This window comes from Trichosurus vulpecula, chromosome 8 (genome assembly GCF_011100635.1).
Source record: "Trichosurus vulpecula isolate mTriVul1 chromosome 8, mTriVul1.pri, whole genome shotgun sequence".
NCBI classification, from domain to species: domain Eukaryota; kingdom Metazoa; phylum Chordata; class Mammalia; order Diprotodontia; family Phalangeridae; genus Trichosurus; species Trichosurus vulpecula.
This window is the reverse complement of record NC_050580.1, coordinates 53,282,208-53,294,552: the sequence shown is the minus strand read 5'-3', so window position 1 is coordinate 53,294,552 and position 12,345 is coordinate 53,282,208. Positions and strand designations below refer to the sequence as shown.

At 42.3% G+C, this 12,345-nt stretch overlaps 1 protein-coding gene across 1 annotated transcript in view; it reads right to left on the bottom strand.

Moving 5' to 3' along the window:
• The window catches only part of SLC29A3 (solute carrier family 29 member 3), a 73,946-nt gene that overhangs the window by 55,321 nt on the left and 6,280 nt on the right, over window positions 1-12,345 (bottom strand). The window contains exon 2 of the mRNA XM_036769557.1: window positions 7,351-7,628. Within this exon, the coding sequence (XP_036625452.1) occupies window positions 7,351-7,628 (278 nt within the window). The remainder of the gene's footprint in view (window positions 1-7,350; window positions 7,629-12,345) is intronic.

Below are 12,345 nucleotides of genomic sequence, written 5' to 3'. Positions count from 1 at the left end.
TTTCAGGACAAGATTGACAAGCTGGGGAGCATGCAGAAGAAGATGCCCTTGAGAATGGTGAGGGGAGACCAAACCAAACTTTGGGGGACTGGTTGAAGGAACTAGGGGAGATCCAGCTTGGAGAGGAGAAGATTGAGAGATGGTCTCCGTGTATAAGAGAGGCTGATATCTGAAAGAGATTAGATTTGTTCTTCATGACCCCAAAGGGTTGACATTACAGGTAGATTTGGGTTAAGTACAAAGAAAGGCTGTCTAACAATTAGAGCTATTCCAAAATGGAATCATTTTGGAGGTAGTGAGGTACCTGGGAGGTAGCGAGTCCCACATCGCTGGAAGTCTTCAAGCAGCAACAGTATGAAAAAATGAAATAAATGTAAAAGCATTTATTAAGTGCTTACTATGTGCATAATATCTTAAAAGAGTTCAGTATACAAAGATAAAATGAATGACAGTTCCTATTCTCAAGGAGTTTGACTGGGAGAAAGAACACATAGAAAGAATAAAGTGTAACTGTCGATCATTTGGCAAGGCCTGGACTTCCTAATGGTGCAAAGGCAGGGCCCATGGCAAGGCTCAGGGGTCCTCAGGTTACATCCTGAGCTCAGATGACTGTCCCTGGGGGTCTGGCAGGTATGGAGACAAGGCAGAGGAAATAAGGCCTGATAAAGAACTTAGGAGACTTGGTCCTGCATGTCACTGGAAGGAGTAAGGTTAAAGACTCTCATCTCATCAAAGCCACATGAGCTGTCAAGCAGCTAGCTGGGAGAGGGGCAGGAGAAGGGGCAAAGGGAAGGCAAGAGGAGAAAAGTGCCCCTGGTGGTAGAGGGTCTTCTCACCGCCCAGCCATGCCAGGCCATATCTATGGCCAATTAAGGAGGCTGCAGACAAGGACTCCAACTTCAGGTATTGAATTGGGATCCTTTCCAATAGGATTCTAAGGCATTAGAATCTATGCTAGTCTTTAGTTTAATAAGTGCTATGAAATTCTGCCTTGTGTCTAACCTAAATCCTCACGCTTCATTTAATTCCATCTTGGAGGTTCCTCAGTGTAACGGGAAACATTTGATCATCAAACTCAGTAGAAGGGCCCTTTGGTAAAACAACCTTCAGTCTTCATGACTCTTAACTAACTAATCCTACTTTCTCTTCCTCTTCCTTTTAGACTGAGAGTCAGGTGATCAGTAGCAGGAGACCCTCACTAGTCTGTCTGTCTCTTCATCCTAGAATCAGGCTCTATTTTTGCTTCATATAAAGGTCACCCTTTTGAGTCATGTGTGAAGACTAAGGGCTCGTTTTTCTCCTGCCCTAGCACAGCTAAGCCATTTTCATTTTGTATTAAGGCAGCTGGATTTTTCTTCCCATCCATGTGGCCAGGATTTATCCATTTTGACTCTCACTTTGGGCGAGACACATCTATAGCTCACTAAAGCCCTCCTGAAATCTGAGCATCTTTCCAGAACTGCTCTCCTCCCAAAAACATAGAATCTCAGAGTAGGAAGGATCTTGGACACCATTTTGCCAAACCCTTAGAGGAACAAGAACTCCATCTACAATGCCTCTCCAAAATGGTCATGCAGCGATTCTTTGGAGACCTCTAATGAGAGGGGTGCCTCTATGTCCAGGGGTGGCCCATTCTATTCAGTATTCTTAATGTTAGGAAGTTTTTCCTTACATTAAACAGCATGAGTCCATGAAAATATACTTAGCAAATTGAGTCTTCTCGCTAGTGAATCATCTAAGACCTTGTAGATCACATTAGACTGACACTCCCCTCCTCCTGCAACTGCCATTTCTTACGGTATACCAAGCTCACACTGTTCTCAAGCAAGGTAATCACTCTGAGTGTAAGAAGATTCAGCCAATCCTCTACCCACCTCTTCAATCACTGGGTGATTCTAACTGGGAGGCCCCATGAAATACACCAACCATACCACCGTATTATAATTTGATAGAAATGCTGAGATTTTCATTGGCTAAAATGCAGCACCAAATACTCAGCCTTTGTTGCTAACATGTATGCATAATAATGGCAGAAATTTGGGCAAAATAGATGGCAAGTGCTCACCTGGATTCCCTCAGGCCTGACCCAAATTCCTCTGTATCTAAGACAGAGATTGAGGGTGTATAAGAGTAAGTAACCATAAGTCAGGCAATCACGTGTTACAACAACAACAACAACAAACCTTTGCTCTCTGACCCTGACACAAGAGGAGCAAAAGGAAAAATCTGCTTTTAGCTTGGAAGCGCTCTGATTTTTGTTTGCTGGGTATGATGGCTATGACAAAAGAGCTCTCGGTCTGCTTCTATCAAGCAAAAACTATAGCCACTGTACCCTAGCAGAATGAAACTGAGCTGGCTACTCTGGCCCTGAAGAAATCAGACACAGATACAGTAGCAAGGAGCAAAGCCCAGCAGAGATAAGCTGGCAAAGACAAGTACCCAAAGAGGATCAGCCCTACTGAGAGCAGTGCTATGATATCAGGGCCCCTTCTGGAAGATTCCTATGCATTCTAGCTTTCTTTACAAATGGAGTATACATTTGTGAGACAGAGTGCATTTATGAGGGGAATGTTCTACTACAAATCTTATTATGTACTTTCCCAGGGGAATTCCCAGAGATGCCTTGCCCCCTGTCTCCCCTCCCTCTACCATGCAGAGGTCTCCCTGGGGCATGGGGGTAGGTAGGAGATTCTGAAAGCAGGTGCTGAAGCCCCATACTTCAGATCATCCCACCTGCCCCAGGTGAAGCCCAGGAATGAGGGAGGGGGCTCAGATGTGGGCCCAGCCATGGGATCTTCTGATCAAGCACAAAAAGGACCATGTGATTTATGGATAATGGGCAAGATGACAGAAAGTACACAAATACTTAAGTACCTTTGGTTGTAATTAATTGTGGCCTCTGACTGACTAGCAGCAAAAGTGGGAACACTGGTGGGAGCTCATGAGCAATGGTTTTGAGTGAATGCAGACCCCCTACACAGTGCCTAGAACCTAGAGTAGTCCTTCTGGGAGATGTTCCATGTGACACTGAGGTGCCACAGCTGCCACAATCTCAATTTTTCCTTTTTCCAGCCTTGAACCCACCAACCTGTCCTAATTCTAGAATGAGGGATTCTCATTCTAGAATCTAAGGAAGAGATAGCAGAGCAGGACTGTACCCTAAAAGCCTTTAAAAACAACTATAAGTAGTTCTAGGTAGAAAGAAGGAGTCTGAGAGTATGCAGGAGGAAAGGGGGCTGTAGGCAGACTTCCAGGTGACGCTCTGGGTTCTCTGGGCTGACACACTATCTGTACAGCTTTGGATTTCCAAAGAATATGTATGCCCCATCACGTAGCACTCGTCTCTGGGTAAACAAGGGGGAAAAACACCCACAGCTAATCAGGCTGCAGGTGGTGACTGGAGACAGGAATCATTTGACTCCCTCCTCCTCCCCCATCTCCACCAAAAGTGGCCTTCAGGTGAGGATGTCAGATTAACCAAGTCTTGCAGGAAAATCAGGAAGAGGGTAAGAGCAAGCAAAGCGGGGGATGGTGGCAGGAATGAGGAATTAAGTGAAGAAAAATGGCAGGAGAAACAGGGAGACACACCAGCATGCTTTCTGCAGAAGGCTTGGCCCATGAATCGAGAGGTGACAAGTCTCTCATCTCGGATGCCAAAAGCCAGGGGCTCAATGCTGCAGCAGGTACTACATCCACACCTGCCAGCCCTTGGAAAAAAGCTATAAAGCATCACAGGAGGGCTGTGGAATGTTAAATGCTGGAAGCTGGAGAGGGTTCAGCTTTGGAGAGCAGCAGCAGCAAACGTCCAAGGTGCAAGAGGCCAGTTCCCAGGGATGGCTTGTCCCTTGTCTCCCCTCCCTCACCATACAGATGTCTCCCTGAGGGATGGGGGGAGGCAGAGAGAAGATCCTGAATGCAGGTGCAGCAGCCCCACACTCCAAGTCATCCCACCTGCCCCAGGTGAAGCCCGGGGTTGGGGGAGGGGGCTCAGATGTGGGCCCAGCCATGGGATCTTCCAATCAAGCACAAAAAGGACTGCATGTGATTTATGGATAATGGGCAGGAAGACAGAAAGCTGGGATGCCTTGTAAATAAAAGCAAGCCATAAAACAGCTCAGTCAAGTCCAAGTTTCTATGGAAACCCAAAAGGGTCATGTGGGGCACGCACAGGGCTGCAGCCCACTTCCAAGGCAACACCAACACCTCAGTTTCTCTGCCTGTTAAAGGTGTTTCAAACACAGGGCAACTTCATGCCACCAGGGGGCACCTGGGACTTGACATGTTAATAATGCAAAGATGAGATGATGACTGAGAATGGTTCACTCATCTTTTGGCTCCATTTCCCACTTGTCTAGAGATACTGCCTTCGCAATGGCAAAGACGACAAAGATGCTTACCAGAGGCTTATCCTGAGCATCCTTGTTGTACACAGAACATTCACTTTGTCCTCACTCTACAATGGGAGAAGAGACAGGAAGGAGGAGGAAAGGCAGAAGGCACAGGATTCTGAGCCAGGAAGACAGACCTGGATTCAAGTCTTACTCTTGATACATAATATGTGATGACGCTGGGCAAGTTAATTATCTTTGTAGTGGCTCCAGGTAACTTTCTAAGCCAAGAAACTGCTTTTCTTCAAAATGCCTCCCCTATATTATACTTGTAAAATCCATTTTTTGAACCCATCTGTAAGTCTTACATTTATCCTGTAGAGAATTTCATCTTAGTAAATTCAGTCCCAACACTCTACCATAGGTATTTAAACCTTTTTTCGGTCACCCCTTTGGCAATCTGATGAAGACCATGAACCTCTTCTTATAATAATGTTTTTACATATATCAAATGAAATACACAAAATTATGAACGAAGTTACTTGTCTTCATTAGCAAAGGGAGCTTCTTGTATGAATTTTCCCATTCTAATGAAAAGGAGGAGGAAGAGGAGGAGAGGGAGGAGGAGGAGGAAGAGTGGGAGGGGGAGGAGAAGGAGGAGGTGAAGGAGGAGGAGGAGGAGGAGAAACGAGGAATAAGGGGGAGGTGAAGAGAAGTGGAAAGACTCTTTGTGCCAGATCTTCTCTCCAGGAGGAGCAGAGTGGAAAGAATCTAGGATTTCTCTGATGAAATGAACCTCGACCCACCCACACCCACACCTCAGCTGGAGCCCTTCCGACAGTAAATCCAGGAGTGTGAAAAATTCTAGATGATCTGAGAAACAATGATAAATCTTCCCACAAAACACTAAGTATTTTCCATGGGTATGAAAGCTATCCACAGAGCACAGTCCCCTTCTATGGGAGGCCAAGATTTCCCTATAGAGGTGAACTGACAGCCCAACAGAATTCTAAACAAAATCTGAGAGCTAGAAGGAACTTGAGCAGCCATCTAATCCAATCTATAGACAAAAGGGAGGCTTACCACAATGCACCCCTAAAATGGTCATCTGGCCTCTGCTTGGAGACGTCCAAGGAGGGAGAACACACCACCTCATTCACTTACGAACAACTCTAATTGTTAGATTTTCCTGATGCTGAACCTAAATAATAATAATAATTAATGTTTATATATTTTAAGCTTTCAGAGCACTTAATATATTATGTCTAATTACTACATCTCACTCGATCCTTACAGCAACCTTGTGAAGTAGAAGCTTCTGTTATTCCCATTTTATAGATAAAACTGAAGCTGACAGAGATTACATGACTTACTCAAGGACACACAGCTAAGAAGCATCTGAAGCAAAATTTGAACTCAGGTCTTCATGATTTCAGGCCCAGCAGCTACCTGCCCTTCTTTGTAGCTTCTACCCATTCTTCCTGGCATCGCCCCCTGGAGCCAAATGGAAAAAGTCTAATTGCTGCACTTCACGAGACACCCTGAAATTCTGAAAGATCATTATCACATTCCTGAGTCTCCTCTTCTTCAGGCTGAACATCACCAGTTGCTTCGGCAGATCCTCCTATAACATGGACTCAAGGGCCATTTACCATTGTTTGCCCTTCTCTGCATATTCTCCGGCTTATCTAAGTCCTTTTCAAACCAAGGTGCCAAGAACTGAACCCAAGACTCCAGATGAAGTCTGACAGAGCAAAGGATGAGACATCCTTACTCCCCTCTTCCTGGAAGATATGCCTCCTTTATTAACACAACTGAAATCAAATGAGCAGTTTTGGCCGCACGTCCCCCTGCCACGGACAACCCCAGCACTGCTGTGTAACCAAGTCTCCTCCATCTTGTATTTGTAAAATCGATTTTATGAATCCATGTGTAAGACTTACATTTATTGCTTACTGAATTTCACCTTACTAGATTCAACTCAATATTCTAGAGCAGGGGGTCTTGATCATTTTTGTATCCTAGACCCTTCCAGCAGTCTGGTAAAGTTCAAGGACCTTTGCACAGAATAAATACATCACATAGGATTACAAAAGAAACTAGTTATATTGGCATACAATTAAACAAATAATTAAAAAACCCAAGTTCATGGAGCCCAGGTTAAGAACCCCTATCTAAATCTATATCTTCTCATATTTTTCTATTAATATTTATTTAAAAGCCAGGTTCAAATGCCCCATTGGTCACGGGGTGGAGGAGATAAGGACCCACCTATGGCTGCCAGGTATTTCAACATCCAAGGACCAGGAAAAAGAGCAGAGCGAGAGATTGCTGTTATACAATCCTTGTCCTTACTTATGGCTTGACATCCTCAGCACCTCCCATGCCTTCAATTTCAAAATTTCAAGTGAAAAAAAAGAGTAGCTCCTTACTGTCCTCCCCTCCACCCCCACCTAAGAGTTGGGAACCTCTGATCTAATCAAAGAGAGGAAAATGGAGCCCAAAGAGTTTAAGTGATGGTCCAAGTTCACACAGATACAAAGTACAGAGTCTAGTGGAAAGGGCATTGGTTTTGGAGTCAGAAGAACTGAATTCAAGTCCTGGCTTTCCCACTTGTTAGCTATATGTTCATCAGCAAGTTATTTCATTTTCCCAAACCTCAATTTTCCTCATCTATAAAATGGGAAGATTAAGACTTACACCAACTACTTCACAGAGTTACTGTGAGGAAAGCACTTGGAGGAAATATTAAAATACCATATGAAGGAGAGCTCCCATCCAATGGTAGAGCCAAGGCTCAAATCCAGGTCTGGTGACTCCCAGTCCAGTGTTCCATGATGCCTTAAAATTCAGTCCTTTGCTTAAACCTGGGTTCAAATCCCAGCTCTGCCACTTGAGGAATCACTCCCTTCCAAGTTGATACCTGTGATTCTGAACTATCTGACCAATACTATGAGCTCCTAACACGGTAATATTCTCCAGCCCATTGTCAGTTACCTCCTCATGGGAAGGAGTATGTTACCTGAATGTCTGAAGCTCCCTGGGAAGAGCAGTTCTGCAGTTTGTACATCCAGTATTCCTTTGCAGTGACAAAGAAGTTCCAGGGTAGCAAGGAGCCAATTCCCAGGCTGAAGAAGATGATGTAGGCCCCGTGGTAGCGATCATGAGGCTTGGGGGAGCTATAATGGCCTCCCGGATGGCCCTCAAGCAAGGGGCCCCGTTCATCTGGTGGAGGGCTGTTTGGAGTTTTGGACATGGAGTTGTAGCTGTGGTAAAATCCATCTTCCGAGGCAATGGCCACTATCGGGAGACAAAGAAAGGCTTGCGTCAGAGGCAAAAGCAGACTAGGAGGACCATTGGAATCACATTGATCTCAAATAACCCAATCTCAGAAAAAGAAATAGATTTAGTTGTAAAGGAACTGCCACAGAAAAAAAATTCCTATACCTGATGGATTTACAGGAGAAATCTATCAAACTTTTTTTAAAAAAAATTATTCTTCCCCAATTATATGTAAAGACAATTTTAAATATTCATTTAAAAAAATGAGTTCCAAATTGTCTCCCTCCCTCTCTCACCTCCCCCCTCCCTGAGATGGTAAGTGATTTGTCTATCAAACTTGTAAAGAACATTTAGCACCCAGATTTTACACATTACTCTCAAAAAACTGAGAAAGAAAGCACCCTACCAGAATCCTTTTATGAGACAAACATACTCTTAATATCTAACCAGGGAAAGAGAAAACACAGAAAGAAACCTATAGTCAATATCATTAATGAACACTGATTCAAAATTTTTAAACAAAATCCTATCAGTTTACACCAATTTATCCAAGAAATCATTTATTATGAGCAAGTGGGATTTATACCAGGGATGGAAGGATGGAATCAACATAATTAATCATATTAAAAACCAAAACATACAAAATCATGCAATTACCTTAATAGATGCAGAAAAAACCTTTGACAAAGTACAACATTCTTTTATGCTAAAAAACAAAACAAAAAACCCTATAAAATATAGGCATAGAGGGGCCTTTTCATATCATAAAAAGCATCTATCTGAAACCAAAAGCAAATATCATGTGCAATGGGGAAACACCAAAATGTTTTTCATTAAATACAAGAGTGGAAGAAGGATGCCCACTCTTCCCACTATTATCTGATATAGTTTTTAAAATGCCAGTAATAGCAATAAGCCAAGAGAAAAGAATTAAAGGAATAAAGATCGATAAAGTGGAGATAAAACTATCCTTGTTTGATGATGATATGATTGTCTACTTGGAAAACCCCAGAGAATGAGCAAAGATACTAATTGAGGCAATTAGTAGCTTTAGCAAAGTTACAGAGTATAAAATAAAGCCTTACAAACCAGTAGCATTTCTATATAAAAATAATAATAAAATACAAGAAGCAATAATAGAAAGGGAAATCTCATTCCAAATAACTAAAAATGAATAAAATATCTGGGGATTAACTTCCCAAAGCACACAAAAGACTTCTATAAGTTCAACTGCAAAATGTTCCTTAAAGAAATAAAGAACAATTTAAATGGTTGAAGCTATTTAATATGAATAGCACTGAATATTCAGTGCTCATGGCTAGGACATGCCAATATAATTACAATGCCAATACTACCAAAATTAATTTCTACTTTTAGTGCTATACCAATCAAATTATTTAGGGGATACTTTACAAACTTAATAAAATAATAACAAAATTCATTTTAAAAAAGATCTAGCATATCAAAGGAAATGATAAAAAGAAGTATGGACAAGGGGGAATAGTACTTCTAGCACTAGTCATCAAAACCATCTGGCACTGATGAAGAATAGAGACATCAATGGAACAGAGCAGACAAGGAAGATTCAAAAACAATAGAACTCAATAACCCAGCATTTGACAAAGTGGAAGACACAAATTATCTAGGGGAAAACTCCTTATTTGATTAAAAAAGCTGCTGGGAAAACTGGAAAGCAGTCTGAAAGAAATTAGGCTTAAACCAACACCTTGTATCAGGGTAGCTAGGTGGAATGGAATGGAATGGAATACCAGGCCTGGAGTCAGGAAGATTCATCTTCCTGAGTTCAAATCTGGCTTCAGACACTTAATAGCAGTGTGACCTGGGGCAAGTCACTTAACCCTATTTGCCTCAGTTTCCTCATCTGTTAAATGAGCTGGAGAAGGAAATGGCAAACCATTCCAGTGTCTTCACCAAGAAAACCACAAATGATGTCACAAAGAAGTGGACATGACTGAAAGATGACTGAACAATAAAGACACCTTATATCACATCCCACAGTATATTCTAAATGGATAGGCGACCTTAATATTAAAAATCATACTATTAAAATTTAGAAGAGAAACAGATCATATACCTCTAACAGCTATGGATAAGACATATATTCTTAACAAGAAATAGAAGCAATTACAAAAGATAAAATAGATAATTTTGATCCCTTGAAACCGAAATGCTTCTGCACAGACAACATTAATGCATCTAGGATAAGAGAGGAAGTGGTAGAATGGAAAAAAAATCTTTGTATAAAATTTCTCTAATAAGGGTTTGGTATCCAAGATGTGAAACACACACATATGTACGTATATATGTGTATATATACATATGTATATGCATATGCCATTCCTCAATGGTCAAAGGATATGAACAAACAGTTCTCAAAAAAAGTGCAAAGTGTTCACAACCACATGAAAGAAATGCTCCAAATCACTAAGAATAAGAAAAATGTAAATAAAAACAACTGGAGGTTTTACCTCACAAACTGCAAGTTGGCAAAAATTACAAAAAAAAATGGCGTCAGTCACTGCTGGAGGGGTTGTAGGAAGATAGGCATACTAATACATTTGGTGATGGTTGTTGTTGTTGTGTTTGTCCTTCATTTTCCAAGAGGACCATGACACCAGGGAAATGATGACATGACTTGCAGTTGACTTTGATTTGAGTGAGAGAGGGCTGTGCAAGGTCACCAGCCTCACTTTCTCCTTCAGAGCCATCTGGATCCAGTGATCTGATATTCATCAGAATGACTGGAGATGACCCAGGATACAATGGGAGACCCTGGCCCTTTTAGGCTAAGGGCTTTTCATGTACTCACTTAGAGTGATAGGCCTCTTTAAGAAGTGAGTCAAGGGATGGCCCCTTTGATTAGAAAAAAAAGGGGAAAAATCAAGCTGGGAGGGGAAGACCCTCAGGGTTGCTGTTCCAAAGAGAAACAGCTACCATCGACATTCACTCTAAGCCAGGAGGGCCCAAAATGCAGCCACTGAGTGGAGCTTGGGCAGGGACCTATTGTGGCCCAATCTCTGAGCTTCAGGGTGAACTGCTAGGAAGGGAGGAAGGAAGCAAGGAAGGAAGGAAGGAAGGAATCTAGCCAGTAAACTCCAAGTGAAGTGGGCAGCTTCTGGCCATAAAAATTTACCTTCCTTTGGGGAGGAGAAGGAGAAGGAGAGGAAGAGAGAGAGGGAGAGGATGAGATGAGTTACCCAAGTAGCTGGGTCCCTTTTCAGGCAGCTTGGTGTACTCATAGGTTGTGTTTGTCATTTCCTTGATGTCATGGTCCTCTTCGAAAACAAGGACATTTTTAGTGGAGCTATGAGGTGGTACAACAATTTTGGGAAACAATATGGAATTATGTAAATAAAGTGATTAATATGTCCATACTCTTTGAATCAGAGACTTCATTACTGGGCTTATACCCCAAGGAAGCCATTGATCGGAAAAAGTTCCAATACACTCCAAGATATCTATAGCATCACTTTCTGTGAAAGCTAAGAATTAGGAAAATAAAGTAAATGCCCATCAATTCAGGAATGGCTAAACATACTGTGGTATATGAGTATAATTGAATATTATTATGCTATAAGAAACAATGCAGATAATAATAAAAATACAGAGAAGCATGGGAAAATCTCTATGAATTGTCACTATTGTTTGTCCTTCAAAGAGGACCATGACATCAGGAAGATGGCGCCATGACTTGCAAGAGAATTGGATTTCAATGAGGGAGGGGGGGGCTGTACAAAGTCACCAGCCTCACTCTCTGCTTTGGAGCATCTGGTCCAGCGGCAAGAAATGCACCAAGACAACTGGAGATGGCCCCAGATGCAGTGGAAGATCTGGACCTTTTTAAGCTAAGATCTTTCCCAGGTTTCAGTATGATTGAGGCAATGCCCATTTAGTGATTAAGGCTAGGTAAGAAATGAGGCAAAGAATGGCCTCTTCTACCTAGTCAAAAAAAAATCAATCTGGGAGGGGAAGACCCTCATATAAGAGATAGGCGTGTAAGTGTGTGTGTGTGTGTGTGTGTGTGGATGGGTTTCTGGCCAAAATAGAAACAACTGCTATTTGCATTCACTCTAAGCCATCAGGATCCAACAGTGACCAAGTGAGGCTTGAGCTAGGACCTATTGTGGTCAATCAATAGTGAGAGAGACTGGTTTGGGTTTAAGGCATGATCCTTAAGAAAGAAATCTAGGCACAAACTCCAAGCTGTCTTGGACCAAAATTTACATTTCTTTGGGTAGAGCACTGAAAGATTAGGTTATAATACCCTATGTGGACAGAGGGAGAAGGGAGGGAGAGGAGGGAAGCAGGGAGGGAAGGAAGAAAAGAGGGAATGAATGAACTCACATTGGAAGCAGAGCCAAGAAAACAATATATGCACAGTAACTACAACAATGCAAAGAACTGCACACCAAAGAAATTAAAAGTAAATGTAACAGAGACAGCTAGGTGGTGCAGCGGATAGAGCGCAGGCCGGGGAGTTAGGAAGACCTGAGTTCAAATTTGGTTTCAGACACTTACTAGCTGTGTGACCCTGGGCAAGTCACTTAACCCTGTTTGCTTCCCTTCCCCCCTCACACCCAAAAAGGAAACGTAACAAAATAAATATCAAGCAGTACTACAATGAAGAGATATGAGAGGGCACCCCCAATCCACCCCTCTGTGGAGGCGGGATGTCCACTGGTGTTACACATTGCACACATTTTCAGATTTTTTC